This window comes from Uranotaenia lowii, chromosome 2 (assembly GCF_029784155.1).
Source record: "Uranotaenia lowii strain MFRU-FL chromosome 2, ASM2978415v1, whole genome shotgun sequence".
NCBI classification, from domain to species: Eukaryota; Metazoa; Arthropoda; class Insecta; order Diptera; family Culicidae; genus Uranotaenia; species Uranotaenia lowii.
In genome coordinates, this window is record NC_073692.1 from 33235172 (window position 1) to 33256354 (window position 21183).

A 21183-nucleotide genomic window follows, 5' to 3' on the forward strand; every position below is an offset into this window, starting at 1 on the left:
AAACGTCAAATTTCACCCACCTTGATTCAAATCGATGCTTTAAAAAATCAAACAACGCCTTCTGCATCATGTCGGTCACCTCGTAACCCTTTAAACTTGGACCCACAAGTACGACTGGTCTCATTGATGGCACTACGTCATATGGTGATGATGTTTCCTGTTTCTTGAAGAACGGTTTCCGCTTCTCCTTGGTTGGTGGCGTGGCGAGCGGCGTTTTGCCATGTCGGGAGGCACCCATCGAGTCGCTGTCATCTCCTGTTCATCGCCGGAGAGATAGAGAGGGATAGAGGAATCGGAAAGAGACAGAAGACGGAAACGAAACATTCAAATATTTGCTGTCATTTGGGATCGAAGGTTTAGTTGGGGACGTTTGTTTTTTTTTAAGATTTATTAAAGACTTCTTTATTGATTGATCTACGGCTGTCGACGACATTTTGTTCGTTTTGTTATGTTAGTAGAAACACTTTACGAATTAAGATAATCGTAGTTACTGAAGCAGAAAAATCAGCCATAAGCTAAGAAATACATTCAACATTGATGTGCAAACCTGTCTCTAGAAGCTGCTTTGAACGTGTGCCACGCGGTTTTGATTTTAATAATTGTGTTGATATTTCATTCACGTTAGCTTAGCTTAGCTTAGCTTGATTGACTACTCACATCCACCTTTAACCATGAAACCCGAAATGTTTTACAAACAATTTTAATGAAATAAAATATCCTTGATTAACTTCGACTTCTTGTATCCAAAAGTTTATTTTATTATACTGAATTGTATTGAACACAATCGCATTTCGAATTCCATGATCGCAAGCGTGGCTCAGTAGAACTAGTTCCACATCGCCAATGGTTGCTACTCCGTGATTGATCGAGGCCATCACTTCTGATCAGAGGTAAAAAAATTGATTGTGTTGATATTTCATTCACGTTAGATGGGTTTACTGTGGCACATGTTCTTGTAACGGCAATAAAAAATGAAATAATAAAAATTGTCGCTATTTTCTTTTATGATCAAAAACATTGAAATAAAACAAGAAAAACACGAATTTTAAACCCAACTGCTTCGAACATAAATTTGGCAATTCAGAATACATCAAAATGAACGTTAGATTCAAATAAAAGGTACTTTATTTCAAATTTCATAGAACAATTTCTTTTGAACAAGTAATTAGGAAACGTTCATTTGATTGCTGATAAACTAAGCAAAAATTAAAAAAAAATTTCAAAGAAAAAAGAAAGAAAAAAATTGCAGCCCAAACTCGCCAAAGATTATCCTGTGGAAGATTACTTACATGTTCACTATTAGCAAATACAAATACAGTTGAGCTAAACAACAGTTGGCGTGATTTAAGCATATTTTTTGGTTTGTTGTTTATCGTTCATTTATTTATTAAGTGTGACGGTGAGAGAGAAGGCTTTGTTTACCTAAAACTACAACAGTAACAACAAGCTTCAAGCGGAAATAAATAAACGGAACGATTTAACGAGAACAATCAAATGGAAGCTGTTTTATGATTTTATAATTTTTGAAAATCAATCTTGTTTGAAATGTTTATTTTAAATACGAAAAAGACAGCGTCCATTCATTGCAAATTTATACACAAACAGTACACATTCATCGTATTTGAATCATTTCGAGAAATGTTTCTTGTATAGATTGGTGCATTAGACTTAGTCGATTTTGGGTTAATTTTGGATTTTCTCAAATCCTGGGGTCTTAAGGCTTCATTTTGGTTTAAAACTCAGCCATGATTTTTTGCAGAATTTTTAAGTAGCGTTTACATGAGTAAATTTTAATTTTTGTAAGGGAAATTTGAATATTTTGTACTGACAAATCAACATCATTTTTGTTTCTTCTATTGTGCCAATTTATAAATTCTCTAAAAGGAATTTTTCGCTGAACAACTTTGTCGAAGACTGTAACTTCGTATTTTATTAGGCAAAAAAGTTATTAGCTGTTTAGCAGGGGTATGTCTTTTGGCATTGATAAACAATAAATTCAATTGACATCACTGCTGGGCGCCTAGCGAGATATTGCATGTCAACTTTTCACCAGCAGTGATGTCAATTTAATTGAATCTCATGTAAACGCTACTTAAAAATTCTGCAAAAAATCATGGATGAGTTTTAAACCAAAATGGAGCCTTAAGACCCCAGGATTTGAAAAAGTCCAAAATGACCCAAAATCGACTTTTTCAAATCCAGTGTCCACAATCCAAAATCGAGGGTCAAGCGTCCAAAGTTTAGATTCCAGATTCGGAAATTCAAATCCAGAGTTCAGGATTCAGAATCACGAGTCCAGAGTTTACAGTTCATAGTATTTAGTTCATAGTCCAGAGTCCAGAGTTCAGAGTCTAGAGTTTGAGTCCATAGTCCAGAGTCTTTAGTTCATAGACCAAAGTTCAGAGTCCAGAACCAGAGTCCAAATCCCACAGTCTAGAATCCAGGGTCTAAAGTCAGATTTTCAAGTTTAGAGTCCAGAGAATAGAGTCCCGAGTTTAGTGTCCATAATCCAGATTCCAGAATCTAAAGTCCAGAGTTCGAAATCCACAGTCCGAAGTCCAGAGTCCAAAATCGAGAGTCTAAAGTCAGGATCCACAGTCCAGAGTTTAGAGTCCAGAGGCCAGAGTCCAGAATCCAGTTTCCATAGTTCAGAGTCCAGAGTTTAGAGTTAAAAGCCCAGAGTTCGAAGTTCAGGGTCCAGAGTCTAAAGTCAGGAATCCAAAGTCCATAGTCTAGAGTCCATCGTTAAGAGCCCAGAGTCCAGAGCTCAAAGTTCAGAGCTCAGAGCTCGAAGTTCAGAGACCAGAGACTAGGGTCCAGAGTCCAGAATCCAGAGTCCGATGTTCACAGTCTTAAGTCCGAAACCCAGAGTCCAGCGTCTGGAATCCAGGGTTTAATCCACAGTCCAGAGTCCAGAGTTCAGAATCTAGAGTCTGAGTCCATAGTCCAGAGTCTTTGATTCAGATACCAGAGTTCAGAGTCCAGAGTCTAGAGTCTAGAGTCCAGATTCCAGAGACCAGCCAGAATCGACATTCCAGAGTCCAGAGCTAAAAGCCCAGAGTCCAAGGTAAGTAAAAAGTTTGGAGTCAAAAGTCCAGAGTTTAGATTCCCGAATCAGGAATCCATATTCAGAGTTCAGAATTCAGATTCAAGGATCCAGAGACTACTACAGTTCATATTATTTAGTTTACATTCCATAGTCCAGAATTCAGAGTTCAGAGACCAGAGTCCAAATTCCAGAGTCTAAAATCCAGATTCTAGAATCCAGAGTCTAAAATCCAGAGTCTAGAATCCAGAGTCTAGAATCCAGAGTTTAGAATCCAGAGTCTAAATTCAAGAATCCAAAGCCCAGAGTCTAGAGTACAGAGCTCAGTGTCCAGAATCGAGAGTCCAAATTCCAAAGTCTAGTGTCCATAGTTCAGAACTCAGAGTCCAGAGCCCAGATTTTCAAGTTCAGAGTCCAGAGAATAGAGTCCAGAGTCCAGTGTCTGAAGTCCAGAGGCAAAAGTCAGGAATTTAGAGTCAAGAGTCCAGGGTTCAGAGTTCATAGTTCAGAGCCCAGTGTCCAGAGCTTAGAGTCCAGAGACTAGGGTCCCGAGTCCAGAATTTGAAATCCGAAGTTCAGGGTTTAAAGTCTCGAGTCCAAAGGCCAGAATTCAGTGTTTCGAATCGACATCACAGACTCCAAAGTCCAGTGCCAAGAATCAAAGCCCAGAGTTCGAATTTCAGATTCCAGAGCCTGAATTCAGAGTAAAACGTTTAGAGTCCATAGTCCAGAGTTTAGAGTTTCGAAACCGGAATCCAAATCCAGGGTTCAGAATTCTGATTCAAGAGTCCAGAGATTACAGTTCATAGTCTTTAGTCCACATTCCAGAGTCCAGAGTCCAGAGTTCAGAATCTAGAGTCTGAGTCCATAGTCCAGAGTCTTTAGTTCAGAGACCAGAGTTCAGAGTCCAGACCAGAGTCCAAATCCCAGAGTCGAGAATCCAGAATCGACAGTCCAGAATCTTGAGTCCAGAGCTCAGTGTCCTGAATCGAGAGTCCAAATTCCCAAGTCCAGTGTCTATAGTTCAGAACTTAGAGTCCAGGACCCAGATTTTCAAGTTCAAAGTCTAGAGAATAGAGTCCAAAGGCCAGAGTTCAGTGTTCATAATCGACATTCCAAAGTCCGAAGTCCAATGTCAAGAATCCAGAGCTCCTAGCGCTATGTTTGAAGTCCAGAGTCCAGAGCCCTGAATTTAGAGTAAAAAATCGAAAGTCCAAAGTCCAAAGTTTATAGTTCCGAATCCGGAATCCAAAACCCAGAGTTCAAAATTCAGATTCAGAAGTCCAGAGAATACAGCTCATAGTCTTTAGTCCACAGTCCAGAGTACAGTGTCTAGAGTCCAGACTCCAGAGTCCAAAGCTCAGAATCCATAGTTCAGAGTCCACAGACCAGAATTCAAAGTGAAAAGTTTTTAGTCCAAAGAGTACAGAGTCTAGAGTCCAGGGTCCAGACTCCAGACTCCAGAGTTCAAAGTCTAGAGTCTAGAAGCAAGATTCCAGAGCCAAGAGTGCAGGGTCCAGAATGGAAATTTCGAATAGATCTCGTATGACGAAATTTTACACCCGTTTGGCTCCAACCAAACGCCTTAAATCTAAAAGACATACAAGATATGCTCATCGTTGAATGGCTGATAACAAATTAAAAAATACCCCTCGGTTGGTTTGGTTGGTTCCTGCCGACGTACAAAGTCCAGAGTTCAGAATCCCAGAATCTCCAGTGTCCTGAATCCAGAGTCCAGAGTCCAAAGCTCAGAGTCCATAGTTCAGGGTCCAGAGTCCAGAGTCTAGAGATTAAAGTCAAGAGTTAAGAGTTCAGAGTCGTCTAGAGTCCAGGGTTCAGATTCCAGGGGCTTGAGCTCAGAGACCAGAGTTTGTAGTACGGAATCTAGAGTCCAGAGTTCAGAGTCTAGAGTTCAGAGTCTAGAGTTCAGAATCCAGAGTTCAGACTCAACAGTTTAGAGTCCAGTGTCCAGAATCGACTGTTCAGAGTTCAAAGTCCAGTGTCCTTAGTTCAGAGTCCAGAGTCCAGAGCTCAAAGTTCAAAGTTCGGAATTCAGAGTTTAGAGTCCCGAACCCGCAAACCAAATCCAGAGTGCAGAATTCTGATAAAAGTGCCCAGAGATTACAGTTCAGAGTCTTTAATCCACAGTCCAGAGTCCAGCGTTCAGAATCTAAAGTCAGAGTCCATAGACCAGAGTTCAGAGTTCAGAGACCAGAGTCAAAATGCCAGAGTTTAGAATCCAGAGTCCAGAGTCAGGAGTCAGGAATCCAAAGTCCAGAGTTTAGAGTCCAGAGCTCAGTGTCCAGAATCGAGATTCCAAATTCCAAAGTCCAGTGTCCATAGTTCAGAACTCACAGTCCATAGCCCCATTTCAGTTTCGGAGTCCAGAGAATAGAGTCCAGAGTCCAGAGTTTAGTGTACATAATCCAGATTCAAGAATATAAAATCCAGAGTCCGAAATCCACAGTCCGAAGTTCAGAGTCCGAAATCGAGAGTCTAAAGTAAGGTTACAGAGTCCAGAGTCCAGAGTCTAGAGTTTAGAGTCCAGCGTCCAGAGACCAGAGTCCAGAATCGACAGTCCAGAGTCCAGAGTTCAGTTTTCATAGTTCAGAGTCCGGAGTCCAGGGCTAAATGCCCAGAGTTCGAAGTTCAGAGTCCAGAGGCTGGAGTTCAGAGTCCGAAGTCCAGAGTCTAAAGTAAGAAATCCAAAATCCATAGTCCAGGGGCCAGAGTCCGTAGTTCAGAGCCCAGAGCTCAAAGTCCAGAGCTCAGAGTTCGAAGTTCAGAGACCAGAGACTAGGGTCCAGAGTCCTATGTTCTGAGTCTATAGTCCGAAACCCAGAGTCTAGAGTCTAGAATCCAGAGTTCAAAGTCCAGAGTTTAGAGTCCATAGTCCAGAGTTTAGAGTCCCGAATCCGGAATCCAAATCCAGAGTTCAGAATTCAGAGTTAATAAGAGTTCAGAGTCCAGCCTTGAGAGTCTAGAGTCTAGAGTCTAGAATCCAGAGTCCAGAGTCCAGAGTCCAGAGTTCAGAATCTAGAAACCAGAGTCTAGAGTCTAGAGGCAAGATTCCAGAGTTGAGGGTCCAGTATTTAAATTTTGAATGAATCTCGCGTCACGAAATCTTAAAGACATGCCAAGTATACTCATCGTTGAATGGCTGGTAAAAAATAAAAAAAATGCCCCTTGGATGGTTTGGTTTATTCCTGCAAACGTCTGGATTTTGGAGTTTAGAGTCTAGAGTCCAGAACCCAGACTCTCCAGTGTCCAGATTCCAGCATAAAGAGTCCAATGCTCATAGTCGATAGCTCAGAGTCCAGAGTTCAGAGCCCAGAGTTACAAGTCCAGAGACGAGAGTCGAGAGTCTAAATTCAAGAGTTCAGAGTCGTCTAGAGTCCAGAATCCAGAGGCTTGAGTTCAAAGACCAGAGTTTGTAGTACGGAATCCAGAGTACTGAGTTCAGAGTCCAGAGTTCTGGGTATAGAGCTCAGCGTCAAAAGTTCAGAGTCTAGAGTTAGAGTCCAGTGTCCAGAATCGACAGTCCAGAGTTCAAAGTCCAGTGTCCATAGCTCAGAGTCCAGAGTCCAGAGCTCAAATCCCAGTTCGAAGTGCAGAGTCTACCCAAGCAACCAAAAGTCCCATAAAACAGGTACAAAAACGCTTACTCAGCCTCATCATTAATATGAAGTGCGTTCTATGCAGCTCAAAATTTAAGTTCTTATTGATACTTTCAAGTTCCAAAACAAGTCTTAATGATCTTCTATTCAGCTTCCAGCGGCCTCTTTATTCAGCTTCCAAAAAGTCGCAAAATGAGCAAAAAAATTTCTCTCTATCTTAACTGAACCGTTCGCTTCGGTTCATATCACCTTCTCTTGATTATTTACTGTGTTCTGTACCGGTGCCGCCATGATGCTACGCGCCGGATTTCAAACTCGACAAATTGCTCAATTGCTTCTTTCCTACATTTCCTACATATATCGCATCAGAATGGTCACTCAAGTACAAAATTACTTATTGAAAAAAATCTATCCCGGCTTGGGGATCGAACCCCGACCTTCGTGGTGAGAATCGAACACGCTACCACTAGGCCACGCCTAGATGTTGTTCTAACTGAAACTAAAACTCGAAGTGGTGATTTAATTTTAAAAGCACATCAATGCACTTTTTGTGACTTATAAAATCCCGTTTGAGCACTTTTGTGCCCTTTATGTGACTTACCAAATCCCGTATTGAGCACTTTTGTACCCTTTATGTGACTAAAGTCCCGTATAACGTACGTATAGATCACTTTTGCAACTTTCAAGTTCGTTAATGAGCACATCTAGTTCACTAATGGGAATTGAACAAAACAAGCCACATACAACGTACATATTAATCACTTTTGCAACTTTCAAGTTCATTAATGAGTACATAAAGTTCACTAAAGGAAATTGGGAAGTTGATTCTCTTTGTCAGCCAATATGTAACTTTCACTGCCTTCATTCAAGTAAATACGTGACTTTTGGTTGCTTGGGTAGAGTCCAGAGTTCAAAGTCTAGACTCTTGAGTATAGAGTTTAGAATTCAGAGTCCAGAGTCCAGAAACCAGAGTCTAGATGCTAAAAGCCAGAGTTGAGAAGATTCATTCCATGGAATACAGCCGTAGTTAGCGAAAGCTTTGAAGTTTTGTTTAAGTATTGCCAGAACTATTTATAAGTCTTGTTTTTGTCTTGAAAACGTGTGACGGTCGCCATATTATTATCAAAATCGTATTGAGCTCGTCATAGGTCGTTTTTTCTATGCTTGAAGAATTTTGAAGATGTTTTTAATAAATGTAGTAAATCATCGTTGGACTGAAGTTGTCAGAAAATTGGATGATTCAAACATTTTTTGAAAGCTATTTAGTCTTCTGTTCACAAGTTGGTGATCAAGAGTCAGTTGTAAACCTTCCATTTTCCCCTTTTTTTGAGCGAAACATCTCCAGCAGCAGCTCGCTGTTCGAGAACTTTTCTCGAATTGGTTTGTCATTTTGGAGATCCGATATTTTATTCACCTCTAAAGCCGAACTAAACGAATCGAAGACACCACCAAATGAAGCCACAAAATCGAGGCCAAAAGCTACTACCGCATGCAGATGTCTTTGCAGATGGACCTAATATGGTTTGGGGATTTTTTTTTCGTTTGACGTTCCAGTTTACTTTTTTCCCCTCCTTTGGTCCTGCCTAGTGGTCGGGGAAAAAAATAACATGTCTAGTCTCGTCTTGTCTTTTCAACCGAAATTGCCGCAGTGCTTTTTTGGACAACCAGCTGCTTGCAGACATATGTGTGGATTGGCTTTCGACTTTCCACATCTCACTCAGTTCTGTAACTTCCTTCCGTTGCACACAATCATCATCATTCATATTCATACGAAACGATTCAAATTTTGTTTTTTTTTGTTTGACTCATGCCTTACCATTATTTTACAGATAGAAGAAGAAAATAGCAACACATTTACATTACAGAAGTAGCATATCTACAGCTAGGCTTTTTTTTTTTAAATATTTATGGATATCTTTTTTTACGGAAATTTATAGTTGATAGTAAATGAGGAAGAGATCATTGAACAATGTGAGATTAATGAATGCATTGTGAGTAAACTCGCGAAAACTAAGACTGATAAGAAAGAGATGTCAAACCGTGTTTGGGTTAAGATATGAAATTATGTGTGTGTGTGTGTGTGGTTTGTGAATTTCTGAGTCAAAAACGAAACTAAATATGTCAATTTGTGATAGAAATAGAGAGAATGTGAACGACCAGGAGCGTGACTGTCTAACTTTGGGATTTGTGTTTGTTTAGGTATGAGTGTGAGTGTATGTGTGCTCGTGTCTGTGTCCAAACAAAAGTTTAATCAACGGAAAAGGTAAGGAAACTTAGGCTTAAATCAAACTGAATACACGCATTGTACACCACAGAGAGTACGCTAGTACAAAGAGATAGAAAAAAATAATATATCGAACTGAAAAACGACGATTTGACATCCTTGGAAAAAATCAGGAAAAATATCAATCTGTTATATATTTCAACATCGATATCCGGTACATAACAAGCTTGTTCTTACAATAATGTATAGAGTAGTTCAAATATATGCAAATACTGTGTTTTACAATTCAACAATTGCAAAAAAGAAAAGTAAAGTAAAACGAGAGTCGGTATCAAGGCAACGGTCTGGGCACGGAAATTGATACACAAACAAGATTGGCAACGGAAAAGTCCGGGAACCAATAAATCAACGGAAAAGAAATGGCAAAAATTTAAACAGAGAAAATTGTGGAATACTCGAAACCCTTTCTGAAATTTTTTTTAACCCTACTTTTAACCATCATGACAATAACAATTACATAGATTAACACCTCAAAATGGCTTAAAAATATTCTGGAAATGCTAGCAAAACTTCGGCTTTCCATTGTGGAAAGAAATTAAGTTTCAGAGTCCTCCTAATTAATTTTGCAAGTAATCCATATTAATTGATAATGGATCCTGAAAACACTTGCTTGACACAAAGTGTTAAAGAAAAAGAGCTCCACCTAGAGTTTCCTCGATAAAAAAAACTAGAAAAACGCTGTTAAAATTCACAATTTTTACTTGCGATTTTCAAATCAACTGATTTGTATAGGTATTGAAAATTTTAACCATTTTTCGGCTTATTTTTATAGTTAAACAAAAATACAATAAAGGAAATAGAAAAAAAACGCGTCAAATTTATTAATTTTTAAATTTCTTGATAAGAGTTTTCTCGCCTTCAAGGGAACAATATTGGTGGCCGTTTAAAATGAACGGTCAATCTTATGAAAAATATATTGTTAAAAAACCCATTATATTTTTAATACCCCAAAAAAACTGAAGGGAATGTTATAAGACTTCCTTCTTAAAACAAATGATATCATTGACGAAAAAGACTAAATGACATGACTTCAAATACTAAAATAAAAAAAAATTCGCAGACTCCAAAACAGGACCAATAAGTTCAAGAGTCTTTTTGTGTCATGTTTGACAATTTTTTTTCATTTCAAATTTTCATTCAAAGACAAAAATGCCTAGTGACAAAAATGAAAAAAAAAATTGAAAAATGATAATAATGACAAAAATGACAAAAAATGACAAAAGCAACAAAAACGACAAAAACGACAAAATGACAAAAATGACAAAAAGTGACAAGAGCGACAAAAATAATAAAAATCATAAGATGATACAAATGACAAAAATGACAAAAATGACAAAAATGAAAAAAATGACAAAATTGAAAAATGATAATAATGACAAAAATGACAAAAAATGACAAAAGCGACAAAAACGACAAAAACGACAAAATGAGAAAAATGACAAAAAGTGACAAGAGCGACACAAATGACAAAAATAATAAAAATCATAAGATGATACAAATGACAAAAATGACAAAAATGACAAAAATGACAAAAATGACAAAAATGACATAAATGAAAAAAAAAATGACAAAAATGACAAAAATGACAAAAATGACAAAAATGACAAAAATGACAAAAATGACCAAAATGACAAAAATGACAAAAATGACAAAAATGACAAAAATGACCAAAATGACAAAAATGACAAAAATGACAAAAATGACAAAATGACAAAAATGACAAAAATGACAAAAATGACAAAAATGACAAAAATGACAAAAATGACAAAAATGACAAAAATGACAAAAATGACAAAAATGACAAAAAATGCAAAGATGACAAAAATGACAAAATGACAAAAATGACAAAAATGACAAAATGACAAAAATGACAAAAATGACAAAATGACAAAATGACAAAATGACAAAAATGACAAAAATGACAAAAATGACAAAAATGACAAAAATGACAAAAATGACAAAAATGACAAAAATGACAAAAATGACAAAAATGACAAAAATGACAAAAATGACAAAAATGACAAAAATGACAAAAATGACAAAAATGACAAAATGACAAAAATGACAAAAATGACAAAAATGACAAAAATGACAAAAATGACAAAAATGACAAAAATGACAAAAATGACAAAAATGACAAAAATGACAAAAATGACAAAAATGACAAAAATGACAAAAATGACAAAAATGACAAAAATGACAAAAATGACAAAAATGACAAAAATGACAAAAATGACAAAAATGACAAAAATGACAAAAATGACAAAAATGACAAAAATGACAAAAATGACAAAAATGACAAAAATGACAAAAATGACAAAAATGACAAAAATGACAAAAATGACAAAAATGACAAAATGACAAAAATGACAAAAATGACAAAAATGACAAAAATGACAAAAATGACAAAAATGACAAAAATGACAAAAATGACAAAAATGACAAAAATGACAAAAATGACAAAAATGACAAAAATGACAAAAATGACAAAAATGACAAAAATGACAAAAATGACAAAAATGACAAAAATGACAAAAATGACAAAAATGACAAAAATGACAAAAATGACAAAATGACAAAAATGACAAAAATGACAAAAATGACAAAAATGACAAAAATGACAAAAATGACAAAAATGACAAAAATGACAAAAATGACAAAAATGACAAAAATGACAAAAATGACAAAAATGACAAAAATGACAAAAATGACAAAAATGACAAAAATGACAAAAATGACAAAAATGACAAAAATGACAAAAATGACAAAAATGACAAAAATGACAAAAATGACAAAAATGACAAAAATGACAAAAATGACAAAAATGACAAAAATGACAAAAATGACAAAAATGACAAAAATGACAAAAATGACAAAAATGACAAAAATGACAAAAATGACAAAAATGACAAAAATGACAAAAATGACAAAAATGACAAAAATGACAAAAATGACAAAAATGACAAAAATGACAAAAATGACAAAAATGACAAAAATGACAAAAATGACAAAAATGACAAAAATGACAAAAATGACAAAAATGACAAAAATGACAAAAATGACAAAAATGACAAAAATGACAAAAATGACAAAAATGACAAAAATGACAAAAATGACAAAAATGACAAAAATGACAAAAATGACAAAAATGACAAAAATGACAAAAATGACAAAAATGACAAAAATGACAAAAATGACAAAAATGACAAAAATGACAAAAATGACAAAAATGACAAAAATGACAAAAATGACAAAAATGACAAAAATGACAAAAATGACAAAAATGACAAAAATGACAAAAATGACAAAAATGACAAAAATGACAAAAATGACAAAAATGACAAAAATGACAAAAATGACAAAAATGACAAAAATGACAAAAATGACAAAAATGACAAAAATGACAAAAATGACAAAAATGACAAAAATGACAAAAATGACAAAAATGACAAAAATGACAAAAATGACAAAAATGACAAAAATGACAAAAATGACAAAAATGACAAAAATGACAAAAATGACAAAAATGACAAAAATGACAAAAATGACAAAAATGACAAAAATGACAAAAATGACAAAAATGACAAAAATGACAAAAATGACAAAAATGACAAAAATGACAAAAATGATAAAAATGACAAAAATGACAAAAATGACAAAAATGACAAAAATGACAAAAATGACAAAAATGACAAAAATGACAAAAATGACAAAAATGACAAAAATGACAAAAATGACAAAAATGACAAAAATGACAAAAATGACAAAAATGACAAAAATGACAAAAATGACAAAAATGACAAAAATGACAAAAATGACAAAAATGACAAAAATGACAAAAATGACAAAAATGACAAAAATGACAAAAATGACAAAAATGACAAAAATGACAAAAATGACAAAAATGACAAAAATGACAAAAATGATAAAAATGATAAAAATGACAAAAATGACAAAAATGACAAAAATGACAAAAATGACAAAAATGACAAAAATTTACAAAAAAAGACAAACTTACAAAAATGACAAAAATGACAAAAATGACAAAAATGACAAAATGACAAAAATGACAAAAATAATAAAATTTTTAATTTTTTTTTTAAATTTTTAAAATCACAAAAATAACAAAAATGACAAAAATATTAAAAATAACCAAAAAGACAATAGTGACAAAAATGATAAAAATGACAAATACGTCAAAAATGACAAAAATGACAGAATAAAACAAAAATAACAAAATTATACAAATTATAGAAAAGAAAATCATAAAAATGACCAAAATGATAAAAATAACAAAAATGATGAAAATAACAAAAATGATAAAAAAAACAAAAATAATAAAAATGACAAAACGATAAAAATGACAAAAATAACAAAAATGACGAAGATGCCAAAAAATGACAAAAATGACAAAAATGACAAATACGTCAAAAATGCCAAAATAAAACAAAAATGACAAAATGATAGAAATTATAGAAATGATAAATACTAAAAAATCATAAAAATGACCAAAATGATAAAAATAACGAAAATGATAAAAATAACAAAAATGTTAAAAATGATAAAAATAACAAAAATAATAAAAATGACAAAAGTGACAAAAATGATAATTATGACAAAAATGACAAAAATGTTAAAAAGCATCCGAAAATCGTGAGTATCAACAAATTTACGTTTTTTTACTAACTTCGTTCCAATTTTATTTTGGCAACGAATAGGTTTTTACTCGAAAAGTAGCTTCTGGCCTTGATTTCAGCTCTATGTGAGCACATTTTTAATAAGGTATTTTCTGAGACAGATGTTGTCCGCATTGTCGATGTTTTTTGTTTTAAAAAATCATGACATCACAGTTGATTTTCATTTCGAACGTTGAAGATTATATTTGTTTGAAAAAGAAATCTTTTTTTGTTCAAATTAAGTTTTCGTTCCCTGTACAAATTTCATTTTTTTTTCAGTTTCGAATACGATGAATCTATTACATAAAGTCTGCTTCATTTAATATTGGAACAAATTCTTTTGCTCATTGTGGCGCTCCTAGTGGACGGATTTGGAAACTTTTATCACCCACGTGTCGGGAAATTCATTACCTTTCACCATGTATTTATGTCATAACACCAAACGATAGCATTTTGTAAACAACCGTCATGGAAGCCGAACGGAGAGATCAAATTGTGCACAGTTTTCTTGAAAATCCATTGTTGTCGGCATCGAAGCTAGCTAAACAGCTTAAAATGCCCAGAAATACCGTATGGCGTGTTATCAAGCAGTACAAGGAAACATTGACGACGGCTCGGAAGCCGCATTCGAAGCGTCGGAGTGGAACTGTCGACCGGAAACTGCGTGTGAAAGTCATCAAGGCCGTCAAGAGGAATCCCAATCTTTCAGACCGCGATTTGGCCAATTAGTTCCAGGCCGCTCACAGTACGGTGCGACGAATTCGTCTCCGGGAAGGAATAAGGTCATTCCGAGCCAGCAAACAGCCAAATCGGACGCTGAAGCAGAACAATGTGGCCAGAATCCGTGCTCGAAAGCTGTACGACCAAGTGCTGACCAAGTTCGACGGATGTATTCTGATGGACGATGAGACCTACGTGAAGGCGGACTTCGGGCAAATCCCAGGTCAAAAATTTTATTTGGCGACGGCTCGGGGGGATGTACCTGCAAAATTTAAGTTCGTGTTTGCGGATAAATTCGCCCGCAAGTACATGATTTGGCAGGGGATATGCAGTTGTGGACAGAAAACCAAAGTCTTTCTCACTGACAAAACAATGACATCAGAAGTCTACAAAAAAAGAGTGCCTACAGAAACGGATTCTGCCGTTTATTCGTGCCCACGACCGTCCAGTAATGTTTTGGCCGGACCTCGCAAGCTGCCATTACAGCAAAACGGTTATGGAATGGTACGCAACGAACGGGGTCAGCGTAATACCGAAGGACCTCAACCCCCCAAACTGCCCCCAGTTCCGGCCGATAGAGAAATACTGGGCAATCACGAAGCGGAGGCTTAAGGCAAAGGGAAAACTTGTTAGGAACATGACTCAAATGAAGAACTGGTGGAATCAAATCGCCAAAACGGTGGACGAAAAGGGTGTGCGCCGCCTAATGTGCCGTATTACGGGAAAAGTACGAGAATTTCTTCGAAACAGCAATGAATAATTTTTTTAATTTTTTTTTATGAAAGAGTAAAGAAAATGCTACATTTGTATGAAAAACAAAATATGAATTCGTTAATAAATGACTGAACTACACGCAATTGTTTGTGTTCCAATATTAAATGAAGCAGACTTTATCATATCGACTTTGAAAAATATGTTTTGGTGGCATATATCGTTTGACTTCTATTTTATTTTGGCGTCAAACACATTTAGATATTGCACGGTCATTGAACATACCTAATGTTGTTGTTATTCAGCGGACCAGAGGTCGCCAAAAAACTTGTTAACACTGAGAAATCAGCTGTTCTTTTTTCCGGGATTTTAAGCGTACAGCTTATTTATCCCCTCGTAAATCAGCTGTTCGTTTGACTAACTAGGAAATAACCGATTAGTTTAGAAATGGGTCATTCTAAACTTAGGAGCTGTTGATTTTTTTGAATAAACACATGATTGTTGATTTAAAACAGTATTCAAGATCATTTGGGAATTTAATGCAATTTTTTCGAAGAGAATGTTTGTTTAAATTTTTCTCAAAGCTGTGTCATGATGGTAGCAAACAACATTTTTCGGTACAATTTGAAAATCCTTCATCTAGCATCCAGACAATTTGAAACTGAAACAGAGTTCCAATCGGTAGAAAAACGAAAACGGAAACAACTCAAGTGAAATTTGGAAAATCATAGATATAAATTTGGAAAAAGAAAAATATAAAGATTTTGTTTTGATTATATCCAGTTTCCAATAGTTCCAAAAATAAACAACATCAATCAACACATAGACAATAAAACGGAAGACAGAATCAAATGAAAGTAAACTCTGTGTCATACCAGGTGTTGGGGGTGTGCTACCTCGTGATGGTTCCGCACCTGGTACTCCAGGTGCTCCTAAATTACCGCTAGATGATGATCCCTTACTTGTATACAGCTTGGATGAGCGCGCCGCCGATGCCTGGAGGAAGTTTGATTATGTTCGCGGTTTTGAAACAAATCATTAATAAATAATTAGTTAAAAGGTTCATCAAAAAGAATGATTTAAATTGATCCAAGTCAGCCACGACGACCTTACCTGCATTCGTATGTGTTCTAGCTTAACGGGACTGGGAATGAACCCCACTTCACAGCCTTCTTTAACCAATCGCCCAATCCACCAGTTATTGTCATATTTCTCCTGTAAAAAGGGGATTAAAAATTAGAACAAATCAATCAGGATGGAAGATCGAAATTCCTCACCTTGATATGAAGAAAGTCGCCGACCTCGAACGAAACTGCGCTGCCGTGCACCGGCGAGTCGTCATCCAAACTGCCATCGTACGATACGTTTGTCCTCACAGCGAATGCAACAGGTTTACTCTGTTTCAATGAAAATAACATAACAAGATAGGGAAAAATAATTAAATATTGAGATTATCATATTGAAAAAAAAATGCTTTCATTTTTAATAGGAATATGTAAATTTGGTCAACGTGAAATAGCAATAACTTTCAGCCAATGACGAACCAAGCAGAGAATTGTAACAATAATCGAACTGTATATAGATATCATGTGCTATTTGCTTTTTGATATGAATTATTACCTTTATTTCGAGCCCATTTGAGGAAGTCTAGTCAAAAACCGAAGTTTATAGTTCATATTTGGGTGTTCCAAACAGGGGTATTATTTGAATTTCAAATTGTTCCTTGGCGTAGCAGATGGCTCCACGCCAAGTTGAGCTCAGTCTAACAACTCTGAGAGGTCGCTCAACTTTTTATGAAAATTTTCCTTAATTTGATTTAGCGAATCTACAACAATAACTCTCTCGGTTCTAACTCGCTCAAACAATTGAAGACTGATTTCCTACAAATTTGGTTTAAATGTCATTTAAATGATTCTGTACAATTAGTAGACTAATACAACGAGAATACATCGTTTTGACACAGTTTTTTGTAGCTAATAGCAACTTGAGGTCTTTAAAGCATTTATGTAGAATCATTTGAATCAAATGAACATAATTCCTCCAAATAACTCGGTCCATGGCAACCGTTCTCGAATTTCAAGGACATTCCACAATCGCCAGATCACGTTCCCCATGGTCTAACCACCTCACTTGTTACATCCCTGCTCGTCTCTTTCCTACCGGATTCGTAGTTTTGCAGGACAGTCGCATTCTAGCAACATGTCCTGTTCACCGTATCCGGCCAGCCTTCACCATCTTCTGGATACCGAGTTCGCCGTAGAGTCGTGCGAGCTCGTGGTTCATCCTTCGCCTCCACACTTCGTTGCAGGATGCACGCCGCCAAAGATGGTTCTTAATACTCGTCGCTCGAACACTCCAAGTATGCGCAGGTCCTCCTCGAGCAATATCCACGTCTCGTGCCCGTAGAGGACAACCGGGCTTATGAGCATCATGTACAGGTTACACTTTGTGAGTGGGCTAAGTCTTCTCGACCGCAGTTGCCTGTGGAGTCTATTGAAGGCACGACTTTTGTTGATAACTCGCCGCCTGATCTCACGGCTGGTATCATTGTCTGTGATCACCAGCTGAGATAGACAAAGTCGTTGATTACCTCCAGCTCGTCACCGTCGATCATGACCTTGACAAGCGGGTTCAGTCGGTCTCGAATCCGCAGGCCAGAATATACTTCGTTTTGGACGTATTAAGCATCAACCCAATGCTTCCTGCTTCGTGTTTCAGTTTGCGGTAGATCTCCTTCAACGCCGCAGATGATCTGCCAATAGCAATGTCGTCGGCTAAGCAGATAAGTTGACTGGATCTGTACAAAATCGTGCCCCGTCACGTTCAACATCATACAGGATAGACCATCGCTTTTGTCGAAGCCCCCTGCGTGTTTTGAATGAACTCGACAGTTCACCCAAAATCCGCACACAGCACTGCGTTCCATCCATTGTCGCTTTGATCAGTTTGGGAGGCTTCCCGGAAAAACCCATCTCATTTATGATTTTCCATGGCTCAACACGATCGATCGTGTCTTATGCAGCTTTGAAGTCGATGAATAGATAATGCGTAAGAACTTGGTGTTCACGGCATTTTTGGAAGATTTGCGTAGTGTGAAGATCTGGTCCTGAACACTCGAATACTTACTAATACACCTCGCACCCACTGGTGCAGTTCGCCGCTGTTTTGACATACCGACAAAATAATCGCCGATCATTAACAGATTTGTTAAAATCTTGCGCGAGCAAACGCCAGACAGAAGAAGTAATTTCCGATCGAGTCACAGGGGATTGCGGGATCGTCGAAGTCGATGCTGTCCTCCGAAACGTGGCTAATGGAAATCCGCTGCGAGACCGAATTGTTGTGGCCAGAGCAGACATTTTTCAAGCATCATAGTTGACATGGTTGCTGATTTTCCTTCATCGGCACATTTCAAATCTCATTTGACTACTAGTCAAGCTTCAAGGGACTGGAAAAGCTTGACTATCGTCATGGATTTCTGTTCACGTGACGGATGTTATTTTTCAAACGACGGTCGTCAAGCAAGTTGACGGTGTCGGTTCAAAGCGTTTTATGTATGATTCGAAATTTTTTGTGTATTTGGATTGCTTGTTCGGCGATTTGCCAGTGTCAAAAACAAATAAAATTCGGAATCAAAAAATACTACCAATTGCGGAATTACAATATTGTAAAGGTATTTTTATATAGATAATTATGAGAGGCATTTTTTTGCGCATAGTCGATATTGTCCTTCTAGTCCCTAGCGAATTCTCATCGGTCGTGACAGTTGATGTTACGTTCGAAAATGTCCCGGTCCCGAACTATCCTGGACTGATCTCCAAAAACGGAAACGATGATCGTTGTTTTAGATTTTTTTTTTCAGCCACGACCATAACGTAACTTGTGTTTTTCAGCGTCGTCTTAAGATGTATTTTTTATCTAAACATTATTCCGTCACAGTCAAAAAGACGACGACGGGCTGAAGGCGACTATGATTATTCCGACGCTTCATTTGACTGAAGGTTGAGGCGAGATTGGTTTCCTTGGTTACTCATTTGAAGACGTCTGTTATGAATGCGACTGCTTTAACTTTTTCACATTCACAGTTTTATGACTGATGACGGTGAATTTTGTATGCTCTGGTTGTGGCGCTACGACCGAATAAGCTTGCCGAGTACACACTACGAAAAAAATCTGTAAAATCACATCACATATGATGTAAATAAAAAGAAGCATCATATATGACGGAATTTTCAGTGCTAGTTGGAAATTACACGTCAGTAAAATTTTGCAACGTGTAAAATAAAAAATGATGTAAAATTGGCAACGTGTAAAATAAAAATGATGTAAATTATAAAATCACTGAATATTGGAAGAAAAACTTTCCAATTGGAATTTGTTTTTATTTTTATTTTTTGTTTATATGATTCAATAATGGAATTTTATCATCTCTTCATAAAAATTAAACCTTTTTATACCTAAATTAATTTATTTTATTTAGCGACAGAAATTTTTTTCAGCTCACATTTTTTTTTTTATTAGAATTCACTTTAACCTTTCATTTTCTTCCCCGAATCCTAAGTTGAGTAACATCACAGAGAACAACATGGTGGTAAAATGGAGCCGCTTCCGGAACCGCATCCCTACATCATGAGATCTCCGGGAACCTCACTCGCGGGAAAACTGCTTAAAACAAATACTTTGGTGCACGACTGGACTTGACACTTTGTTTTTATTTGTCTATGGTTCTGTTCTTGACAGTCTGTATTTTTACATGACATCATCGCGTTCAGTGTATTGTAATATTAATTAAATTCAAATTCAATGTCCTATAACTTTCCATGTCGTGTAATTTTAAGATTTCAGTGCTGTTAAGAATTTTGTGTGACCAGAAAAATGTTATAAGATTACATCACATATGATGTAACGAAAAAGAAGCACCACATATGATGGAATTTTCAGTGCGAGTTGAATATTACACGTCTGTAATCTTCAACAGACGTGTAAATATGAAAGACATATAAAATATTTAAGACATGTAATGTTTAATTCGCACTGAAAATTCCGTCATATATGATGCTTCTTTTTATTTACATCATATGTGATGTAAATTTACATCAAATAATCGCGTTCCATGTCAAGTAATGTTTGTGTCATACGAATTCAGTGCTGTTAAGGATTCAACTTTTTTTATTTTGTAAATTTACATTAATAAATCGCGTTCCACGTCATGTAATGATAAAGGTTTTCTATTTCAGTGTTGTTATGGATTCAGATTTTTTTCTGTGTAGAAAAAATGGCCCTAACGTCTGAACTGCACAGCAAAAAAAGTGTTGCGATATTACATCAAAAACGTGCACATAACTTGTGTCGCAAATGTTATCTAATATTACATTCTTTTGATGTATCAGCTACTCCACAAATGTAACGTGATAGACGAAATAGAGCATGAAAATAATATACTAGAATCCATTTTTTAGGGTTTTTCTTTAGACTTTGTGATACATTTAGTAATTCAGAATCCAGATTAGGGGTTTTTATCAATTCGAAAAGGGTTGTCGAAATCCAATTTAAAATAAACTGAGCCATAAACTTCAAATAATTATACATTTATTATAACTTGGTATGTTAAGCTTATATTTGTTAACAGCCAAGCCTAACTTTATGAAACTTTGATCCACATTTTCTGTTCAGCATTCCCCTTATTTTGAAGGAGGACATCCATGCTCGAGCTCAGACAACACGCTGATTCATCATGAATATTCGGGTTCAGACTTCGTGTAGAAACGATCACTGGACACTTATCTTCTTAAGTTTTATTCCCAAACCGATATGTTTAAGCCACTCCATTTTTTTGAAAGCCGGAACACATAATTTCCTAAATCTATAAAAGATAAATTCACAGGAAAGATGAATAAATACTCAAATAACATATTCACTTTTTCATCCGGGTGTTTTAAATAATAAAATCTTCTACTGCTGATGCAAATGGGCCAAATTCTCTAAAAATGAAAAATAATGAAATGAAACTCAAAGCAATAGTTTTGCTTAGATATTTAATTGATTTTGGTAGTACTTACAAGCCAAACAAGTTTTTCTGAATTCCATAATCCGTTTCAAACTTTTGTAAATGAAAACAATTTCAGACGT

At 36.0% G+C, this 21183-nt stretch overlaps 1 protein-coding gene across 13 annotated transcripts in view; it reads right to left on the bottom strand.

The window, feature by feature from the left end:
• Positions 1-21183, bottom strand: part of LOC129750037 (voltage-dependent L-type calcium channel subunit beta-1) — a 442665-nt gene that overhangs the window by 25600 nt on the left and 395882 nt on the right. For 12 of the 13 annotated variants that reach the window (XM_055745226.1, XM_055745223.1, XM_055745227.1 and 9 more), the window contains 4 exons: positions 16332-16451; positions 16168-16269; positions 15930-16050; positions 21-255 (listed from right to left, as the gene is read on the bottom strand). In XM_055745226.1, coding sequence (XP_055601201.1) covers positions 21-255; positions 15930-16050; positions 16168-16269; positions 16332-16451 — 578 coding nt within the window. The remainder of the gene's footprint in view (positions 1-20; positions 256-15929; positions 16051-16167; positions 16270-16331; positions 16452-21183) is intronic. The other variant, XM_055745235.1, reaches the window with a different exon arrangement.